The sequence below is a fragment of the Giraffa tippelskirchi genome, chromosome X, assembly GCF_054371585.1.
Source record: "Giraffa tippelskirchi isolate mGirTip1 chromosome X, T2T-mGirTip1v1.2.pri, whole genome shotgun sequence".
In the NCBI taxonomy this organism is placed as follows: domain Eukaryota; kingdom Metazoa; phylum Chordata; class Mammalia; order Artiodactyla; family Giraffidae; genus Giraffa; species Giraffa tippelskirchi.
This window is the reverse complement of record NC_137289.1, coordinates 3750898-3774264: the sequence shown is the minus strand read 5'-3', so window position 1 is coordinate 3774264 and position 23367 is coordinate 3750898. Positions and strand designations below refer to the sequence as shown.

Sequence of the window (23367 nt, the reverse complement as noted above, 5' to 3'; positions counted from 1 at the left end):
GCATCCGGGTCTCAGAGAAACCCGCCCCTGCCCTCAGCTGTGGTGAGCCGCGGGGCCAGATGAGCACGTGGCAGCCCGTGCCGATTTCGGCATCCAGGTCTCAGAGAAACCCGCCCCCGCCCTCAGCTGTGGTGAGCCGCGGGGCCAGATGAGCACGTAGCAGCCCGTGCCAACTTCGACATCCGGGTCTCAGAGAAATCCGCCCCCACCCTCAGCTGTGGTGAGCCACGGGGTGAGATGAGCACGTGGCAGCCTGTGCTGACTTCCGCATCCGGGTCTCAGAGAGTGGGGGCCACCTGTGATGAGTCGCGGATTTGGGTGGGCAGAGGCGGAATCCTAGATCCTTCGTGGACTAAGGTAAGGATCCTGAGGGAGGACCGAGGGGACCCTGCGAGAACAGAGAAGGTTCTGAGAGGCCCTGGCGTGGGATATGCACAGGCAGCATTTCCTGACATCCGGTCCCGGAGGGACTGGGAATCTAGTGTAAGTAGCGGGTACTCGGCTAGAGAGAGTGCAGAAGCCTAACAAGAGTCAAGGTGAGGCCCCTGAGGGAGGACTGAGGGGATCTTGGACCCCAGAACACGGATGGAGTGCAAAGTGTCTCAGAGAAACCCGCCCTGCCCTCAGCTGTGGTGAGCCGCGGGACGAGATGAGCACATGGAAGCCCGTGCCGACTTCGGCATCCGGGTCTCAGAGAAACCCGCCCCCACCCTCAGCTGTGGTGAGCCGCGGGGCCAGATGAGCACGTGGCAGCCTGTACTGACTTCCGCATCCGGGTCTCAGAGACCGGGGGCGACCTGTGATAACAGTTAACAGTCACGGCTTCGAGTGGGCAGAGGCGGAATCCTAGATCCTTCATGGACTAAGGTGAGGATCCTGAGGGAGGACCGAGGGGACCCTGCGAGAACAGAGAAGGTTCTGAGAGGCCCTGGCGTGGGATATGCACAGGCAGCATTTCCTGACATCCGGTCCCGGAGGGACTGGGAATCTAGTGTAAGTAGCGGGTACTCGGCTAGAGAGAGTGCAGAAGCCTAACAAGAGTCAAGGTGAGGCCCCTGAGGGAGGACTGAGGGGATCTTGGACCCCAGAACACGGATGGAGTGCAAAGTGTCTCAGAGAAACCCGCCCTGCCCTCAGCTGTGGTGAGCCGCGGGACGAGATGAGCACATGGAAGCCCGTGCCGACTTCGGCATCCGGGTCTCAGAGAAACCCGCCCCCACCCTCAGCTGTGGTGAGCCGCGGGGCCAGATGAGCACGTGGCAGCCTGTACTGACTTCCGCATCCGGGTCTCAGAGACCGGGGGCGACCTGTGATAACAGTCACGGCTTCGAGTGGGCAGAGGCGGAATCCTAGATCCTTCATGGACTAAGGTGAGGATCCTGAGGGAGGACCTAGGGGACCCTGCGAGAACAGAAGGTTCTGAGAGGCCCTGGCGTGGGATATGCACAGGCAGCATTTCCTGACATCCAGGTCTCAGAAACACTGGGGACCTGGGATAAAGGGCAGGGGCCTTAGGTGGGCAGAAAGAAAAATCCCAGGTCCTGCGGGGAGTCAAGGTGAGGACTCTGAGGGAGGACAAAGGGGAACTTGGGCCTCAGACCAGATTGGGCTCTGGGAGGCCCTGGGGCGGGATGATCACAGGCAGCATTTCCTGACATCCAGGTCTCAGAGAGACTGGGAACCTGGTGAAAGGGGCGAGGCTTCAGTGGGGACAGGGGAGACTCCTACGTCCTAACCAGAGTCAAGGGAAGGAGTCAAACCCCTGAGGGAAGACTGAGGGAAACTTGGACCCCACAACAGATGGAGCCCCCACAGATTTCCAGCCCTGCTGACAGCCCTGGGAAGCCCCAGGGGCTGGATGAGCACATTAGGCTTGTACTTACTTCTGCATTGGGGTCTGAGAGAGTCTAGGAACCCTGAACCCCAGAAAATAGGGAACCTCACAAAAACATGCCCCTACTGTCAACCCCAAGAGGTTCCAGATGGGATGGGGGAGGGGCTGCAAATGTGCTGTTTCCTGACTTCCTGCTTGGCCACCTAAGGTGGGGCATCAGCATATGGCATTGTACTCAAGTACACAGAGGTAGGAGGCTCAGGCTTTGTCAAGAGTAATGGTGAGGACCTTGAGAGGACTGGCTGAACTCACGCGAAAATATACTAAACCCCAGCTTTCCCTACCCTTTCTGTTGGCCACAGGAGGACCTGAAGCAGTTTGGCTGCATGTGGTGCCCTCTCCTTTCCATCTTTGTTCTCACAGAAAGGTGAGACATTTCATTTAAGGAAGGTGGACTGAGGTAAACAGAAGGAAGCTCTGCCAGGCATTAAGGTGAGGACTGAGCAGACCTCCCCGCCAATCCCGGGACAGGTGGACCCCACAATATTCAGCCACCCCTTGCTCTTCCCCCTGGGGAGGCCCTGGGCAGGCATAGTTAGATGTGAAGCCCTCTAACTTCCTTCTGTTCAGTCTAGAGATCCTGTTTTGAGAGTTTTGTCTCAGGCCTGAAGTGAGGAGAGCCCACATCCTGCCAGGGAAAAGGTGAGAGCCCTGCATGAGCACAAATGGGACCACCCATCCCAGAAGAGTGAGGACCTCACAGAGTCCACCCTCCTACCAGCACCAAGGGGCCCAGTACTGTGCCACAGTTTACAGCCGAGGTGCCCCCTTGTTTCCTTTCACAGGGGCTCCAGGAACCAGGAGGTGAAAGCCAAGGTCTGAAGCTCGTGTCTACAGGTCACAGAACAGAGGAGGTCCAGGCAGCAGTAGGAGTCAAGGTGAGGTGAGGTGCCTGCCCTGAGTGTTTACCAGGCAGGGATTCCCCACCCCAGAACAAACAGGACCCCACAAGACCCAAATCCCTTCCTCTTTCATCCCCAGAACCTCAGGCTGTGCTGCCCCCACCCTGGGGAGACACCTCACGTCCTCCTTCGGATAGCCAGGGGTCAGGCCACTGAGGAGCTCCTCTATGAGGCCTGAGAGCACCCTCGAGAGGAGACCTGTCAGTGGCCTGAGTCAGACCGCCCAGGGTGGGTTTCTCAGCCAAGGACGCTCACACCCCCTCTCTCCCCCAGGCTTGTGGATCCAGTTCCGCACTGTCTGTCCGTACTCTTGCTACCAGGAGTCATTATGCCTCCACCTCCAAAGCGTTTGTGTTACATGAAGTGTTGGCGCTGCATACTTAAGGAAAATCTTCAGTCCCATAGCAAGAAATGGGAACTTTGGGATGCACAAGTTACTGAGTGTGAGGAGGAGAGGGAGCACACCTCCTCCTCCTCATCCTCCTCTTCTTCCTCCTCCTCCTCGTCTTCCTCTTCCTCCTCCTCCTCTTCCTCCTCCTCCTCTTCCTCCTCCTCCTCTTCCTCCTCCTCCTCTTCCTCCTCCTCCTCTTCCTCCTCCTCCTCTTCCTCCTCCTCTTCCTCTTCCTCCTCCTCTTCCTCCTCCTCCTCCTCTTCCTCTTCCTCCTCCTCTTCCTCTTCTTCCTCTTCCTCCTCTTCTTCCTCTTCCTCCCTCTCTCCCCCCGCCACCTTCTCCTTCCCTTTTCTGACCCCAGGCCCCATAATTGAGGTTCCTGATGCTGCTGGGACACCAAGTCCTTTCCAGGGTTCTCAGAGAGTTTGGACCTTACCCAATGCCGTAGCAACCACTCCATCAATCATATTAGATCAGGGCTCCAGCAGTGGAAAAAGAAAGAGGCCAAGCACTTTGCCAGCCCTGCCAGACGGTGGGCACTTGCTCAGAGATGCTATAGATGGTAAGGTGGGGGATCTGGTGTCATTCCTGCTCCTCAGATATCACAGAAAGGAGGTGGCCACAAAGGCAGAAATGGTTAGCATTATCAAAGATTACCAAGACCTCTTCGCTTTGATCTTCAGCCAAGCCACTGAGTGCATGAATCTGGTCTTTGGTATTGATGTGAAGGCGTTGGACCCCACAGGTCTCTCCTATGTCTTGGTCAACACCTTGGGTCTCACCTGCAATGATCTGTTGAGTGGTGATGAGGAGAGCATGCCCATGGCTGGCCTCCTTGTAAATACCTTGAGTATAATTTTCGTAAATGGCAACTGTGCCCCTGAACAAAAGGTTTGGGAAATGCTGGGTATCATGGGGCTGTATGCTGGTGTGAACCATTTCATCTATGGGGACCCCAGGGAGCTGCTGACCCAAGTGTGGGTGCAGGAGGGGTACCTGGAATACCGGCAGGTGCCAAATAGTTATCCTGTGCGCTACGAGTTCTTGTGGGGTCCCCGGACGCATGCAGAGACCACTAAGATGAAAGTCTTAGAGTTTTTGGCCAGAGTCCATGATACCACCCCCAGTGCTTTTCCTAGCTTGTATGAAGATGCTTTGCAAAATGAAAAAACGGGACCCCAAGTCAGAGTTGTAGCCAGGGCCATGGATGAAACTTGTGCCAGGACCAGGGCCTATTCCAGGGCCACATCCAACAGCTCCTCTTGCCCCAACTGAAGTGGAGGCAAATGTTTCATTCTGTTTGATGAGAACAGTCACTTATCTAAGTAGTGGAGAGGCAAGATGGGGCTTGGGAGTATTGAATATATTATATCTTTGTGTTCCTGCTGTGTAAGGGTGATTTGGAGATTTATTTTTTTCTTTTTGGTGCTTTTCAAATGCTGTTCCTATTAACAAAAGGCTTAATTAACTTCAAGTTCTAAGTTTACAAATGACATTCATCAAAAATGTATTGCTGTTTATTTAGTTTAAGAAGTGAACATTTTAACTATTTTGTAGCTACAGTTATTGTCATTAGCCTGTATAATTGATGGTGAACTCCTTTAGGTTTTGCTTTTTTGGAGCATTTTTTATCTATCCTTCTTTTCTGAATGATAACTTTGTAGGGTAACGAGCATATTGTTGGTTGGAAGTTCTTTCTTTCGGCCCTTTCTAGCTGCAAAATTTTGGCTGAAAAGTCTGCTGATGCTCTTATGGGGTCTCCCTCAAATGTACCAAGCTGTTTCTCTCTTGCTGCTTTTAAGATTTTCTGCATTTTACTATTTTGTGAAACAAATTGGGAAACCTTTCATTATATTTTGCGATCTAGAAGAAGAAAACCTGGCATTGGAAAATTACTTTCCTTGGAAATGTGAAAATAGAGAAATAGAGAAAAAAAGTGAAAAATAGTTAATTTTTGTCTTCTGTTATCCCTTTTCTTGTGTCCTTCTGTAAAATTAAAAGATATGTACCTGGATATGCTTTGCTTATTCAAGAATGTATGCAGTATTAAATCTAAATAAGCAAGATTCCCTGTTCACTGCCTCTGTTATTCCCCAATCATTAATTAGAGACTGGCTCTTTGAAAGGCCCTGTAGAAGTAGGGGGACACCAAGATAAGGGAGATACACCCCCTAGCTATAAAATTGTAGAGTCCAAGAGCAATAGTCACATCAGGAAGATAATGAGCTATTGTCTAAATACTAACTAAGGGTTAAGGTCTAAGTATTGAGTTGGCCTAAAAGGTTGTATTGTACAGCCCATGGGGTCGCAAAGAGTCGGACATGACTGAACGACTTTCACTTTCAAAAGGTCATATGGATTTTCCCATAAGCCAGCATGGAAAAACCCAAATGACCTTTTTGGCCCACCTGATACTAAATAACCAGTAAAAGAAAGGAAGAGGAGGTGAGGACTATGGATAACAGTAAGTGTAACTGCCCCAAGTCCGGGCAGTTTGGAGCTTTGGGAAACTTCAGTTCTGGAGGAGCTAGGGGTGATGAAGCTGGGTGGTGGCCGTGACCAGACTCACGGTGTGTCTTCGAGGTGAGAGGAAAGCCTGGAATAGAAAACTGCACTTAACAGTTACCTTTAGGTCGTTGAAAAACCAGAGAAGAATCTCCTCCTAGAGCAGGTAGGGAAGGAGCCCTGCACTTGTGTCTCAGTACTGTGGAGTACAGTACAGAGACTAGATGCTTTATACTCATGATCTGTAAGAATTTCCTGAGAAATATGGTGATAAGACTTTGAAGTGGTGTCCAGAAGCCTCTCAAGGGACACTCTTTTCTCTGGCTGTGGAAAGCCAGAACGCACTGTATTTAAAAACATTTTAATTAGATGATCTTGAGTGTCATTTGGGCAGCTCCAAGCAAGAGCTAGATCTTTGGTTGGGTAGAATGAATGAAAGACATCGTTTGGATAGAAAAGCAGCTGGGAGGGAGGAATGGAGTTGGTCTTTGACTCAAATTCTAGGAGCTCTGAGTTGCATCCGGCTGAGGGAGACCCCCCCCCCCAAATTAAATAACATCTTCTAGGAGGGCAACTGTACTGAGTTTTATTTATAAAGCAGTATTGTTGGCTGATTTGTTATTCTTCATCCTATTGCTTTGCATGCTCTCTGAGATCTGAGAAATAAAAAACAAACAAGGTTCTCAGAAGAGGGGGTAACCTGTATGGTTTGTGGGTAAAATAATACTAGAAGTGACTGCCAGTCATCAAAGTTCCAATATATGATAGGCACTGTGTGAGATGCTTTACATATACTGCCCACATCCCTGAAGCCCTGCAAAACAGAGCTCATTGAGCCCACTTGCTTCACAGATGAAGAAGCCTATACCATGGGACTTGGGCATCTTGCCAGCATCACGTGTTACTAGGAGACAGAATAGGGACTAGATCCTGGCCTGAATTCCTGTTGAGCCCATGCTGTTCCCACCTACCCCAGCCCGTGGCCGACCTTTTGATTTATATGTAATTCGATTGTGTGTTCTCTACTACACGATGTCTCTGAGGTGACAAGGAAGATGTTGTGGCTAAGGTACTAAAAGCAGGCCTAAAGAATAAACGTGAAAATGAGATTTAAATGAAATTTGAGTACTGTCTGTGGGCTTTATTAATCTAGGGTCCACCCACTTGAGTCCCAGAGCTCCTTGAGAACTGACTTCTGCCTGGGTGCTAGCATTTTTTTCAGACCCAGAACTTTCCCAAATTATAGCACCCTTTCCCTGGTCTTCCTCTTTATGCTCTCGTGTCTAACTCTCAAACCTAGCCTGCTAACCAGCTCATCATTGGTCTCCACTGGAAGCCCAGAATCACCTACCTTCCCCCAACACTGAGCATTAGTCCTCTGGCTGTCCCATTACTCACCCTAGAAGACCTATGATATCAACAGCCCCATTGATGTAAAAATTCATCTGGGGACAGCTGATTTAAGACACCTGATCACCAGCCCTGGTATCTCTAACACAGTCTCCAGGTGTTTTCTAAATGGGATGGTAAGTGCAGTCTAATTTGGCACATCATATATTGGTTCCTGGAATATAACCCTAAAGTTAGAGGGTTATTGAAACCACTATGATATTTTAAATAGGATTTCAATGAGGGGTCTTATTTTAAATTCACTGCTGATCAAATACCTAATTTGTGTAAGTGCTAAAAAACCGGAGACTCTCCCAGTTGTAGTTGAGGAAAGATGACAGAAGTCATTGTGGAGCAAACATCTAAAAATGAACTCCTAAATCCCTGGAGTTTCCTAGGAGTTAAAAATGGTTCCTTGGAAGACATGTCAGCTCTGATGAAAAATAGAATAATTACCCATCCTCCCACTGTCTCTTGCAATACATGCCCCCAGGAAAGTCCCAGCTTTCAATGTGCCTCATGGCACCTACCCAGGTACTCAGGCAAGTTCAGTCACGTGGAGGGTGAGCAGAGACTCAAAGGGTTAGAAGTGTGAGCTTGCATTAAGAGGAAGAAGCTCATTTTCAGTTTTATGAGATTATAGAGGTTGTTGCAAAGAAAAGTGCATTAAGGGGCCACTGAATGAAGAAAGTGAATTCTCCCTGCTGAGATTTACAGAACCATTTGACAATTAGATGTGATCCTGTATTTGAAAGCATCTGTCACATAGTAGATGCTTGAAAATTTCAAAGCATTTCAAGGCAGATCTGACCTCAGAAACTCCTCCAAGCATTGAAGATGGTTTTCATCTCAGCAAATAATAATAGGTGCTTTTTCTTGAGCATCTACTTTGTAATGGTACATGGGAGAGGCTCCAGTGCCCGTCCACATCTTGTCTTGCTCACCTTTCTGGACACGAGGGGCACTATGCTGCTAATCAGCTTGTAGTTAAGAGGGGTCATGACAACCCTTGGCCACTGAGACACAAGCAGGTGTTTACTGTCACCTGGAGGCACTGAAGAAGCAGGATGCTGGTCCCACACTCTCTCCCTCGATTCACCAGCAAACATGGTGATCCAGTGTTGAGGTGCTGAAACCACAAGACAGAAGCAGCCTGGATCCCTGGGTCGCCCTAGAGCTGAGGGCTCCTGCTAAACCACACAAGAATTTACCTGCACAAAAACACTGTTCTTGTGTTAGTCTTTCAAACGTCAAGGTTTGCCTATTTCATCAGGTTGCAGTAACTTTAACAGACACAGCTACTATTTCTGTTGTTAGGTTTATATAAATATCTTAATTGCAAAGGTAGTAGTATATATGTTCCTATTGCAAAAATTTCTAAAACTATAGAAAAATTGCAGAATCCCCTTTATAAGGTTTTTTCCACAATTCAACCTCCTACTCAGAGGTCACCACAACTAACAATGTAGTGTGAGTTGCTTTAAAGCGGACTATGGGCTTTTTCATAGATATGCATTTTCTATCCTATAAAATATATTGATTTGATTTGACATACGTAGATAATGATATACATATTGATGTGCCACTAGCCTTTGTCCCTGAATTTAAAAGATGCAGAATCTTCCCATGACAGCACATACAGCTCCACTTCACTTTTGAAACTACCTCTTGGAATGCTGAGGTATGTATGCATCATAATTAAACAATCTCCTTTCTGATGGATGCATAAGTTGCTTTTCTTTTGTTGTATGATAAATAACATGAAATTAACATCTTAGAATTCTTGAGTAAATGTGGATGTTTTCTTATAAGATATACATACTAATGGGTTTCCCTCATAGCTCAGTTGGTAAAGAATTCACCTGCAATGCAGGAGGCCCTGGTTTGATTCCTGGTTTGGGAAGATCCCCTGGAGAAGGGATAGGCTACCCACTCCAATATTCTTGGACTTCCCCGGTGGCTCAGCTGGTAAAGAATCCACCTGCAGTGTGGGAGCCCTGGGTTCGATCCCTGGGTTGAGAAGATCCCCTGGAGAAGGGAAAGGCCACTCACTCCAGTATTCTGGTCTGGAGAATCCCATGGACTGTATAGACCATGGGGTCACAAAGAGTTGGACACAACTGAGCAACTTTCATTTTCATGCATACTAATATAGAAGTTGGGTTAATGTGGAAAGAGTGAGGATAATTTAACATTTTATAAATATTTCTGAATTTTTTTTTTCTCAAAACTGCTATACCTCTAGAACTGTCAGAAAATGAATTTGTGCTAAGTCATGATAATGTTGGTAATTTATTTCAGTGGCAAGAGGAACCAAATACCATCTATTAAAACTGTATAGCTTAATCCCCTTTAAGAACAGTTGAAGTGGTTCCTGTAACAGCTAACTGGGACACAGTTATTTGAAAACAGCAAACAGTCGGACATGACTTAGCAACTGAACAACAACAATAGCAACAAATATCCTTTTGGGTATTGATTTAAGCTTTGTTAGGTGAGATGAGAGCAGTGTTTATAACCTATGCTCAGTATTTCTTCACTCCTAAGGCAAAATCCTTCTAAGTACTCTTAACAATGCATGATGAATTAGGAGCTTTTCTATTCTGACCACTGGGAACAAGAACGGTCCCCAACCCTAAGAGAGCTATCTAACCACCATGGCCCCCCTGATCTCCCAACTCCATCTTCTCAACACAAGAAGACAATCAAGCTCCCCACTGTGCACTGTGGGGTGCAGTCTCTCTCTAGGATGTAAGTTGTAGGACACACCGCATTTGTTTTTTATCAGAAATCACCATCCTTTGTTGCCTAATTCTAATCATTTACCAAGTTTTTTCTCATCTATTTAGTGCAGATATTTTTTAGTTGTTTCAGGTAGGTGTATAAATCTGGTTCCTACTTCATCTTGGCCAGAAGCAGAAGTTCTATATTCTGATTTTAAAACTCAAATTATCTATGCATAACAAATATCCCAATATATCAAACTAATTCAGAATAAAACCAGAATTGAAAGACTGTTGGACACACATACACACAGGCATACACACATGTCTATATGTTCATGTAGACATACACAAAACTGAGAGTATATATCAAAATAGCAATAATACTTTTCTCTTGCTAACAGAAATATAATTTATTTACTTGTTTATGCTTTCGATATTTTCTAACCCTCTGAAACACATATGAATGCCCTTCATAGTTTTAAAATATTATAAATATGTTAAATGTGATTTAGACTATCAAAAATAAGTATGCATTCTCTAGATAGTTTTTTTCCAATAGTGATCAGCTTCTTGCTGGATTCAGCTTTCCATATGCTTACTGTTTGTGTAACTAGAAAGAAACAAAAAACTTGGACAGGGAGTCACTCAACTTATTTCAGACTTGCAAATACAGTGCCGTGCAAATAAGAATCTACTTGCTCATAAAGCCCTCCATCCATGTTGTAGTACCTTAATGGTGGTTTGAATTTGTATTTCTGTGTTTACTAAACAGGTTAACCACCATTTTATATGCTTATTGTCTATCTTTACTTATGAAGAGTCTGTTTTGTTCTCTTGCACATTTTAATATTATGATGTCTTGTTAGTGGATGAAGTTGTAGAATTTCATAAATTTTGTAGAATCTAGGTGGTAGGTATACATACATTCACAACACAATTTTTTAAACTTTTTGTGCCTTTGAAAATTTTTATTATAATGAAACATTTAAAGCAAGCTTCATTGTCACTCACTATTCTATATTGGGTACATAATAGTATAAAGAAAGAAGTCAGAGGCAAGAATAAATTTCTTCCTTCGGAGGTAAAATAAAATTAACCATCCTACTTAACAGACATAGTCATTACTACTCCTACACTGATCATATAGTGAAGATATGTGATTTCCCAAAACTTTGAGATAGGCATTTCATTCAAGCTATATCAAAGATAATTTTAGTATAGATTACTATTGATACTATGCCATTTTTTCCACCTGCAAGGAAGTTCTCATTGAATTTAAGCTCAAAAGATATTTCCAGAAACTCATTGTGAGGGCATATCCCCTGGGGGGATACCAAGAATTGTATCAGGCAGTGCCAGCCTGGAAAAGACAAAAATGGACTAAGTACAGAAAATTGTTACACATCTGATGAATGAACCAAGGGAGGCAACTCCATGAAGAAAGTAAGAAATCTCCACCATCTCCAGGTTTTGGGGGGACCATGTAGAAAGTGGTGAGACCTGAGCTCAGAACCTGGCATCATCATCAGTGCCTCTTATTGACCAAATCTATTTGAAAACCATTTAGCAGGGTAACCTGAGAAATATAGTGCATTGCAATGCAGAACAGTACATGCTCAGGGCACGGAAAGCATGTGAAAGCAATCAGGCTAATAACTGGCATAGGGAGAAGTGAAAGTGAAAGTCGCTCAAGTTGTGTCTGACTCTTTGCAACCCCATGGAGTATACAGTTCATGGAATTCTCTAGGCTAGAATACTGGAGTGGGTATTCCACTTCTCCAAGGGATCTTCCCAACCCAGGGATTGAACCCAGGTCTCCTGCACTGCAGGCAGATTCTTTACCAGCTGAGCCACAAGGGAAGGCATAGGGAGAGTTCTCTTTTTTTCTTACTTTTGTTCTGGAAGATTTTGTGTTAGGTTAATGTTATTTCTTCCTTAAATATTTGGTAAAACTTACTGACAATACCTGAGTCTGGGCTTCTTTTTTGGAAAATTTTTAATTACTGATTTAATTTCTTTAATAGTTATATAATTATTGAGACTTAACAATTCCTTCTAACATACATTTTGATAAATTGCATTCATCAGGAATTTGACAATTTTATCTAAATTTTAAAATTTATTGACAAAAGTTGGCTTTAATACTTTTCATGAGCTTTAAAATTTTTTTTATATAGAAGCATTTTTATTGAAGTATCTCCAGAAAGAAGAAAGAGAAGTCGCTTGGTCGTGTCCAACTCTTTGCAACCCCATGGACTGTAGCCTACCAGGCTCCTACATCCATGGAATTTTCCAGGCAAGAGTACTGGAGTGCCGTTGCCTTCTCCAGGGGGGATCTTCCCAACCCAGGGATCAAACCCAGGTCTCCCGCATTGCAGAGAGACACTTTACCATCTGAGCCACCAGGGAAGCTATTGAAGTATAGTTGATTTAAAATGTTGTGCCAGTGTCTGCTGTTAGCAAAGTGACTCAGTTATACAAACATATACATTCTTTTTTGTAGTCTTTTCCATTATTTCACGGTCTTTTAATTTTCTCCTTTTTTCATTCTTAGTATCAGTTGTTAGTAACTTTTCTGACTTTTTCTCAGTAGGTCTTACCAGGAATTTTATCAATTTTAGTATTTTTTTTCAAGAACCAACCTGGCTTTTGTGTCCTTTCTATGGCATGCTTATTTACTACTTAGTTAATTTATACTTTTATTATTATTTTTTCCATTCTTATTTTCAGTGGGTTTAATTTTCTATCTTTTCTTTAGTCTTTTTAGATAAATGCTCAGCTAATTGATCTCAGCTTTCCTTCTTTTCTAGTATGTACATTTAACCTTTGAATTTTTTTCTTTACAAATGACTTTTTTTGCTGTATCTCACAAGTTTGCATATATAGCACTTTCATTTTTATTTCATTTGAAATATTATCTACTTTCCATTGTGATTTGTTTTTTGATCTTTGAGTTATTTAGAAGTGTGCTTCTTAATTTCCAGATGGGTATTTTCCTGTTATTTTTGCTGAACAGAACAGATCCCCTGGAGGAGGAAATGGAAACTCACTCCAGTATTCTTGCCTGGAGAATTCCATGGACAGAGGAGTCTGGCGGGCTACAGTCCACGAGGTCACAAAGAGTCAGACACACTGAAGCAACTTAGCATGCACACACGCACAGTCAGTACTCATTTAAATTTACCACTTATTTACCATTTCTTTTGCTCATTGTTATGCTTTGTGTCTTTGAGCTTCCAACTGGAATCACTTTCTTTCTGCCAGGAAACTCTATTTTAGTACTGCTTTTCAGAGAGTTCTAGTGGTGATGAATTTGCTCAGTTTCTGTTTGTCTGATAATGGTCTTCTTTCTCCCTCATTCTTGAAGTATATTTTCTCTGGATATTGGATTCTAAATTGGAAGCTATGCTTCTTTTGTGCTTTGCAGACATCATATCATTATATTGTGACTTTCATAATTTCTGTTGAGAATCCAGCTGTCAATCTAATTCTTGCTCTGTTGAAGTATGGCAGGCTGAATAAGGGCTTCCCTTGTGGCTCAGCTGGTAAAGAATCTGCCTGCAATGTGGGAGACCTGGGTTCATTCCCTAGGTTGGGAAGATCCCGTGGAGAAGGAAACGGCCACCCACTCCAGTATTCTGGCCTGGAGAATTCCGTGGACTATACAGTCCATGGGGTTGAAAAGAGTCAGACACGACTGAGTGACTCACTTTCACTTTTCAGGCTGAATAATGTGCCCATTCCCTGCAAAGACATCCATGTTCAACCCCTGTAGCCGGCCTGTGTATATTGCGTTATATGGCAACTTAAGGACCCTGAGATGAGGAGATTATCCTAGATTATCCAGATGGGCCCTACTGTGATCACAAATATCTGTATAAGAGAGAAGCAGAGAGAGACTTGACACAGACAGAAAGGAAGAAGCCGACGTGATCACAGAGGCAGAGACTAGAAAGATGCGGCTACAAACAAAGAATGCTACCTGGCACCAGAAGCTGAAAGAGGCAAGGAACACATTCTCCCCTAGAGCATCTGGAGGGAGTATAGTCCTGTTGACCTCTAGATTTTGGCTTAGTGATATTGATTTCAGGCTTCTGATTTCCAGAAGTGTAAGAGAATAAACTTCTATTGTTTTAAGCCACCAAGTTCATGGTAATTTGTCACAGTGGCCATTGGAAATTAATACTTGATATATATTTTTTTCTGTTTTCAAACTTTTGCTTTGGTCTGCAATAGTTTTAAAATAATATGCATAGAAGATATTTTTATCTTGCTTGTGTTCATAGGCATTCTTTAATCAATGGATTAATATCCTTGATCATTATAGGAAAGTTATTACCTTGATCTCTAGATATTGTGTTTGCTCCATTCTCTCTATCTCCTCCTGGATTCCTTTTACACTACATTATACCTTGCCCCTGTATCCGCTATGTCTCTTACCCTATCTTATGTATTTTTCAGCTTTCTGTCTTTACTTCACTCTAGATATTTTCTCCCGATCTATCTCCTACTTTATTTTCTTTCCTACGGTGACAAATCTTTTGTTATACCTATTCATTTATTTTCACTATCAGTAATGTATTTTCACCTTTAGAATTTTCATTATTAGTAGTTTCCTAAAAAGAAAATTCTCAATCTATATTGTTTCATTTCCTTGAACATATTACACATTGTTATTTAAAATTTGTGACTAATGACTCCTAAACCTGGAGTCCTCTGAGTCTGTTTTAGTTGTCCTTCCCAGTTCTTGTTGATGTTGTCATTGTTATTGTTATCATCTGTGTCAGGAATCTCTGCCGCACTGAACTGGAAGGTGGGAGAGAAGAAGCAGTCTTCATTTAAATACCACAGATTCCAGTCTTATGAAATCTTTTAAAATGAAAGTGAAAGTCACTCAGTCATGTCCGACTCTTTGCGACCCCATGGACTATACAGGCCAGAATATTGGAGTGGGTAGCCTTTCCCTTCTCCAGGGGATCTGCCCAACTCAGGGATCTAACCCAGGTCTCCTGCATTGCAGGTGGATCCTTTACCAGCTGAGCCAACAGGGAAGCCCAAGAATACTGGAGTGAGTAGCCTATCCCTTCTCCAGGGGATCTTCCCAAACCAAGAATCGAACCAGGGTCTCCTGCATTGCAGGCAGATTCTTTACCAACTGAGCTATCAGGGAAGCCCAAGAAATCTTTGTACGTATTATCAAATAGGTGTTTCTTGATTCGTTTTTCACCCTTAAGACCATTTGCAGAGTCTTTAAATGATTACTACTATTGTTGATTGTATAGCTTTTACCCTTTCAGTAGTGAGTGGGTTAGCAAAACTCTGTTCCATCATGCAGGAAGGTGATCTTTCTCCTTTACTTTTTAATTTACTGAAACTCTGAAGGGTCCTCAAGTCTTTACTCTTTGCCCAGTCCTCTCTTAGCCCATACATGAATGCTCTTCCTTCTTCAGAATTTTGACCAAAGTTTGCTCTTAATTCAGCTGTCACCTAAAGTGTTTGCCTCTTCTCTTGCTGTCTCTTGGATTGAGATCTAGTCAAGATCTAAGAAATAGAATATAATCACGTTCCTCATGAAGATCCAATGTTCCCTGGCATGGAGTTAATATCGCATTGCCCGTGATAGGTTGGAGTTGAACTTTGACCACCATGTGGCTGGGTATTAGTAGTTCCTTTGCATGCTTGCCAAGTCACTTCAGTCATGTCTGACTTTTTGTGACCCTATGAACTGTAGCCCACAAGGCTTCTCTGTCCATGGGATTTCCCAGGCAAGAATACTGGAGTGAGATGCCATTTCTTTTTCCAGGGGAACTTTTCAACCCAGGGATTGAAGCTGCCTCTCTTCTGTCTCCTGCATTGGCAGGCAGGTTCTTTAACCACTAGCTCTACCTAGGAAGTCCTTTACTATCAGTCAAACTTGGGGATGAAAATGGGAAATACTTAACTGATCTCATTGTAGGCTGCTATTATTCAGTTATTAAAATATGAAACAGATTTTAAATCCATACCAACTGTAGGCTTCTATTGTGAGGCAATTTTTTTGAAAGGAGTCCTTGAAACTTTTAAAAGCCCATTTTTCTGGCAAAGAAACCATTTACTATTAATGTGTTACTCCCTGCCATACTCAAGTCCTTGCAGGATGGATCCTGTGATTTGGGAAGTGCTTATGAGGCTATTGTGTGCTTTGGATTATCCTTCTAGTCCATTTTATGAGATGTCCTCCAAGTCCTTCCATTGAAATGTGCATATTTGACCTTGAAGAAATCATAACGTTGTGTTTCCTCCTTGAGTTTATACTTACTCTAGTGGGAATTATCATTTGAGGGTTTTACTTGTCTGCTTTTAATTCAGTTCCCTAACAGCTTCACTGGACTCTGGGAAAAACTAAATTTATCAAAGAATTAAGCATGTCACATGGTTATTAAACCCAAACTAAGAGTGTGCAACTCTAGCTAGATTGAATGTGCCCTGCAGGGTAAGGCAAGCATCATGGTTTAAGTATCCATTCTCCGATCTTGGGTTTTCAAGAGCATTAATCAATAAGTACAGGACCCTGTGGATTCCCTTTGTGACCTAAAACTCCAGGTATGCTCCTTTGTGCAAAGACCAAGAATTTAAATGATGCAGTGAATGGAGAGAAACATCTTACCTGCAGAGTCTTATCCATCAACAAATGTTATTGGCTCAAGCTTAACAATTTTCCCATTACTATTCTCTTCATCCTAGTCCCATGCACCAGGAATTCTCACCTGGACTATTGTAATAGTCTCCTAACTGGTATCACTGTCTCTGCCCTTTCTTGATGCCAGACTAATTTTAACACTGTAGCTTGGGTGATTCTTTAAAAAAATTAAGTCAGACCAGGTTGGCTCATTTCCCTGTTCAAGAGCCCTCAGACTCAGAGGGATAAACAAAGACCTTACAAATGACTGAGTGAGCCTACATGATCTGGCTCCCTTCTGCCTCTCTTACCTCTCTAATTATTCATCCTAGAGTTCAATCGAGTTCAGCCACTCTGATCTCCATTCCGCACTTCATCAACATCAGGCATGCTCTTGCCTCATGGGTTTTGCACTTTCTGTTCCCTGTGCCTGGAGCAGACTTTCCCTGAAGAGGCAGATAGCTCACTTCCTCACCTCCTTCAGGTTCCTCATCAGTGAGTTCTTCTCTGAGCTCTCAATTTTCAAAGGCCTTCCCCCAGTTCCCAGATACTCCTTAACTTCATTTTGCTTTCTTTTTCTCAGTAGCATCTAGCTTATGTTCTGGCACACAGAGAATCTCACTTTGTATCTCTTGAATGCCAACATCAATGATCTTGTTAGAAAAACAAACCCATATCAGAGAAACAGTGAAAATCTGTGCATGATGATGTTGAGATGCTAAGGTAGTCTTTGAATTTCATATTGTTCAAAGCAAGGGGACCACTGGACTTGCTTTGGCACTACTCCTGCTCTCTGGCCAAAGCCAAGGAAAGCCTGTTCTGAGTATGTATACCCAGAGACAGTGGTGTGTCTCTGTTAGAGATGTAATATTAGAAGTCATACGGAGATCCAATATTTAAATGAAATTGGCTACTTAGCCATTCTTGAAACTCTAAATATGTGATCCTACATCCAAACCGTTCAAGATGATGTAGCCAGAGATAGCTGGACATTTTCATCCTAGTTTTCCTTAGCTGTCATTCTCAGCTAGCTGTGTCGTGTTTCCAGTCACTCCACTTGTCTCCAGGTCTTGGGTACAGTTGCCTCTTCTATCCAATGTTAAAAAGGCTCTACATGGGAAAGAATCATAATGTATATTCTATTTTATATGAACAGAATGTCAGAATATTCACAAGATCAGAAGAAGACAAAACTCGTAGCAGTAGGTCTTACAAGTTTCTCTTCACGTCAATTCACCTCAGCAGCCAGCCACCCTCTTCCCATGGCATTTGGTTGTGCCGGACTATTACAGGGAGGGGGCACAGAACTATTGAAGAGACCATGGAAAATTGTTTTCATTTCAAAGCTTTGAAAATCTTTGTGGAAGCCTCTTTCTCTGAGAGTCAGCTTAGAAAAGGTGTTTTTGCTGGATGCCAATTGTAAGGACAAATGTTTTGCCAATAAAATCACCTATATTTCTGTCCCTCAAGTTGTCTCATTCTTCAATTATGTTATTCTAGGGGTCTGGGGTCCTCAGGAGCAGGATCGGTCTTGGAAGTCATTGCATTCTCCCTGTTCTGAGTGACCCCAGCACTTTTTCTATACATTTCCTTCTTTGGGGGTTCGTCTGTCTCTTAGCAACCTACAAGACAATGAATATGTTTAGGGCCACTGTAGTGCCATCTTCCTCTTTGTGTTCCCCACAAACACAATGTTGGATTGTTATTAAACGCTCTGTGGCAAATAGATATGTGATAGGCTGGAATGGTGGAAATCTTCACTTTGAGAAGGAGTAAACAGTCTGAAAGGGGAGACAAATGCTTCCCCTGGTCTCAACAATGTTTTCCTAGTTCTGTGGATGGTGTTATGGGCTGAGTCGAGCATCCCCCCATTCATATGTTGAAGCCCTAACCCATCAATACCTTAGAATGTGGCTGGATTTGGAGATAGAACCTTTACAGAGATCACTAAGGTGAAATGAGGCCATATGGATAGGCCCTAATCCAATGTGACCTGTGTCCTTATGAAGAAAGATACATAGATAGGTACAGAAGGAAGACCATGTGAGAACTGAGAAGACAGCATCTCCAAGTCAAGGAGAGAGGCCTCAGATGAATGAACCCCACCAACAAACACCTCCATCTCAGACTTCTGGCTTCTCAAACTGTGAGAAAATAAACTGTTTTTAAAATAGAACTATAGTTGATTTATAATATTGTGTTAGTTTCAGGTGTACAGCAAAGTGATTCAGAGCCAGTGATATACATGCATATACATATATATATATATGTATGTGCAGATTCTTTCCCATTGTAAGTTATTACAAGATATTGAATATACTTCCCTGTGCTGTACAGTGAATCTTCATTGTTTTAAGTTTCTGTTTCTTAAAGCTCTCAATCTCAGGTACTTTGTTATGGAAGCCCTGACAAACTAATACAGACGGCTTCTGGAGAGCATTGAAGAGTTACCTTTTTGTCCAAATACAAAGTCAGGTCACATCTAGGTTTATGAAATGCCCAAGTCACCACATTGTACCTAATCAGTAATGCTGTTGACTTTTTCAAGACTTCCCTCTGCACATTTCTGTGCCAACTCAGATTTTCCCCATGGGCTTGATTCTCTTCACCATTTACTTCTTTTATATCTATTGTACGTGGTGGTACGTGGAAGCCATACAAGACTGGCATTAATCCATAGTGGCCTTCTTGGCTCTCTGCTTGAAGGCACCGAAGGACTCTTGACCTCCTCAGTCCAGACGCATGTATCTCCCATCATTCCCAGCTAGGTTTGGAGGCCCCAGATTGTTGGGATTCTGAGGAAAGTAGAGGATACCGAACGTGCACAAGATGCAAGTGAAAGAGAAGCCCTGGGGAGCGCTCAGTGTGACCCTTCGCTGCTCATTGAGGGGGACCAATCTTGCCCCCATCTCTACTCATGCTTCTTCTCTCTCAAACTGCCTGCTGCTGCTGCTAAGTCACCTCAGTCGTGTCCGACTCTATGCGACCCCATAGACGGCAGCCCACCACCAGGCTCCCCTGTCCCTGGGATTCTCCAGGCAAGAACACCGGAGTGGGTTGCCATTTCCTTCTCCAATGCATGAAAGTGAAAAGTGAAAGTGAAGTCGCTCAGTCATGTCTGACTCTTCGCGACCCCATGGACTGCAGCCTACCAGGCTCCTCCATCCATGGGATTTTCCAGGCAAGAGTACTGGAGTGGGGTGCCATTGCCTTCTCCACTCAAACCGCCTAGGATATGATTAATTTAGTTCTAGAGTTAGCTCCTGACTATTCAGAGGGGGTTGCCTTCTTCTATAGATTATTATCTGTTTGTCTTGCTTTCTCCATTTATTCCACTGGCAGCATCCAGAGCCACTCTCCACTCTAGGCCAAAAAAGAAAACTTAAGGCACTCCATTCCAGTTGACTGGAACCGCACAATATTTAATGATTCAAATGTTCTTGTTTCCCACGCGCATGGATAATCAGGAGTTAGCTCAATATTCTATTCAAGATGGGATTACTCATCAACATTTCTAATGTTCTAAGGTGAATAGAAGCTGCACAAAAGGGTATTTGCTACAGAACTTGAGCTTGCTCCTATAGGCACTGCCGTACATTATTGTGTTAACTATATGCATAGAAACTCAATTTTAAAAGTATACACTTCTTTGTCTTCTTTAGTTGACAATATTAAATGGGCCTTAATGCTTTCTGTGTGACTCACCGTCATCCTATGAGCATCACTTATTCTTTATAATATTATGCTGTATTTGCTTCTGCACAAAATAATCCTAGATTACTACTGTACTTTTAGAATAATTGCTCACTTCTAGTTTTTATTTTGTTTGTTTACCCTCTCTCTTGTAGTTTGGCTATTATTGTTTCTTGCTTTTCTTATTGTGCCTGTAGTTTCGGGCTGTCTTTTGACATCTCTTCTGATTTATTTTACGGTTACACTAGCAGTGAAATTAATGTATTTCTGGTTCTAAATAAAAAAATGTTAATTTAAGAAAAGAGAAAAAATACAGAAAAGTATAAATAACAAAATAAAAATTATACACAAATGTATAATCTATCTACATATCAATTACATACAATTTATTTACATTAACAACTTTTTTTCCAGTGGGATAATATTAAACCTGGCACATTGTAATCTGACTTATTCACTCAGTAATTCTGTGAATGTCTTTCCTATCAATACAGACATATCTTAGATCTTTAAAATAACTTCAGAATATTCCTTTGTGTCGCCGTATCATAAACAGAGTCAAATTACTGATCATTTAATTAACAATTAAATCATTTAGAAAGCCCTCTCTTATACATAAGCTGTGATATGTAGTCTGTATATATTCTTTGCTCATTTGTCCTATAATTTCTATGAGACAAATTCTTAGGAGTGTGATCAACTGGATAAAAAAGTTATGCATATTTTATATTTTGATACATATTAGTTACAGATATCCTTCCAGAAAGATTGCAACAATTTATGCAACCATATAGAGAAAGCCTCTCCTAATGCAGTGTAATATTAAACTTTTTTATCCTTGTTTTTGTTGTTGTTCCTTCACTCAGTCATGTCCGACTCTTTGCAACACCATGGACTGCAGCACGACAGGCCTCCCTGTCCATCACCAACTCCTGGAGTTTACCCAAACTCACGTCCATTGAGTCGATGATGCCATCCAACCATCTCATCCTCTGTCGCCCCCCTCTCCTCCTGCCTTCAATCGTTCCCAGCATCAGGGTCTTTTCAAATGAGTCAGTTCTTTGCATCAGATGGCCAAAGTATTGGAGTTTCAGCTTCAGCATCAGTCCTTCCAATGAACACTCAGGACTGAGCTCCTTTAAGATGGACTGGTTGGATCTCCTTGCAGTCCAAGGGACTCTCAAGAGTCTTCTCCAACACCACAGTTCAAAAGCATCAATTCTTTGGTGCTCAGCTTTCTTTATAGTCCAACTCTCACATCCACACATGACTACTGGAAAAACCATAGCGTTGACTAGACAGAACTTTGTTGGAAAAGTAATGTCTCTGCTTTTTAATATGCTGTCTAGATTGGTCATAACTTTCCTTCCAGGGAGTAAGTGTCTTTTAATTTCATGGCTGCAATCACCATCTGCAGTGATTTTGGAGCCACAAAAAATAAAGTCTGTCACTGGTTACATTCTTTCCCCATCTATTTGCCATGAAGTGATGGGATCGGGTGCCATGATCTTAGTTTTCTGAATGTTGATTTAAGCCAACTTTTTCTCTCCCCTCTTTCATGAAGAGGCTCTTTATTTCTTCTTCACTTTCTGCCAAAAGGGTGATGTCATCTGCATATCTGAGGTTATTGATACTTCTCCCAGCAATCTTGATTCCAGCTTGTGCTTCTTCCAGCCCAGCGTTTATCATGATGTAACCTGCATATAAGTTAAATAAGCAGGATGACAATATATAGCCTTGATGTACTCCTTTCCCAATTTGGAACCAGTCTGTTGTTCCATGTCCAGTTCTAACTGTTGCTTCCTGACCTGCATACAGATTTCTTCAGAGGCAGGTCAGATGGTCTGGTATTCCCATCTCTTTCAGAATTTTCTACAGTTTATGGTGATCCACACAGTCAAAGGCTTTGGCATAGTCAATAAAGCAAAAATAGATGTTTTTCTGGAGCTCTCTTGCTTTTTCGATGATCCAATGGATGTTGGCAATTTGATCTCTGGTTCTTCTGCCTTTTCTAAAACCACCTTGAAAATCTGGAAGTTCACGGTTCATGTATTGTTGAAGCCTGGCTTGGAGAATTTTGAGCATTACTTTACTAGCATGTGAGATGAGTGCAATTGTGTGATAGTTTGAGCATTCTTTGGCATTGCCTTTCATAGGGATTGGAATGAAAACTGACCTTTTCCAGTCCCGTGGCCACTGCTGAGTTTTCCAAATTTGCTGGCATAGTGAGTGCAGCACTTTCACAGCATCATCTTTCAGGATTTGAAATAGCTCAACTGGAATTCCTTCACCTCCACTAGCTTTGCTCGCAGTGATGCTTCCTAAGGCCTACTTGACTTCACATTCCAGGATGTCTGGCTCTAGGTGAGTGATCATACCATCGTGATTATCTGGGTCATGAAGATCTTTTCTGTACAGTTCTTCTGTGTATTCTTGCCACCTCTTCTTAATAGCTTCTGCTTCTCTTAGGTCTGTACCATTTCTGTCCTTTATTGAACCCATCTTTGCATGAAATGTTCCCTTGGTATCTCTAATTTTCTTGAAGAGATCTCTAGTCTTTCCTATTCTATTGTTTTCTGCTATTTCTTTGCATTTATCACTGAGGAAGGCTGTCTTATATCTCCTTGCTATTCTCTGGAACTCTGAATTCAAATAGGTATATCTTTCTTTTTCTCCTTTGCGTTTCTCTTCTCTTCTTTTCACAGCTACTTGTAAGGCCTCCTCAGACAGCCATTCTGTTTTTTGCGTTCCTTTTTCTTGGGGATTGTCTTATCCCTGTCTCCTGTACAATGTCATGAACCTCTGTCCATAGTTCATCAGGCACTCTGTCTACCAGATCTAGTCCCTTAAATCTATTTCTCACTTCCACTCTATAATCGTTAGGGATTTGATTTAGGTCATACTTGTATGGTCTAGTGGTTTTCCCTACTTTCTTCAATTTAAGCCTGAATTTTGCAGAAAGGGGTCATGATCTGAGCCTCTGCCAGCTCCCGGTCTTATCTTTGACTGCAAAGAATATAATCAATCTGATTTCGGTGTTGACCATCTGGTGATGTCCATGTGTAGAGTCTTCTCTTGTGTTGTTGGAAGAGGGTGTTTGCTATGACCAGTGCGTTCTCTTGGCAAAACTCTATTAGCCTTTGCCCTGCTTCATTCTGTACTCCAAGGCCAAATATGCCTGTTACGCCAGGTGTTTCTTGACTTCCTAC

General features: G+C 42.9%; 1 protein-coding gene across 6 annotated transcripts in view; it reads left to right on the top strand.

The window, feature by feature from the left end:
• Positions 1–260: 260 nt before the first annotated feature.
• The window catches only part of LOC145535468 (melanoma-associated antigen 10-like), a 34375-nt gene continuing 11268 nt past the window's right edge, over positions 261–23367 (top strand). Inside the window, exons 1-6 of one of the 6 annotated variants that reach the window (XM_081563903.1) lie at positions 296–357; positions 628–867; positions 2197–2326; positions 2465–2536; positions 2680–2772; positions 3070–5251. In XM_081563903.1, the coding sequence (XP_081420029.1) occupies positions 3125–4462 (1338 nt within the window). In that variant the 5' untranslated portion in view covers positions 296–357; positions 628–867; positions 2197–2326; ... (1 more) ...; positions 2680–2772; positions 3070–3124 and the 3' untranslated portion in view covers positions 4463–5251. Of the gene's footprint in view, positions 358–627; positions 868–990; positions 1371–2196; positions 2327–2464; positions 2537–2679; positions 2773–3069; positions 5252–23367 lie in introns of those variants that run through there. The other 5 variants (XM_081563902.1, XM_081563901.1, XM_081563904.1 and 2 more) reach the window with 5 other exon arrangements.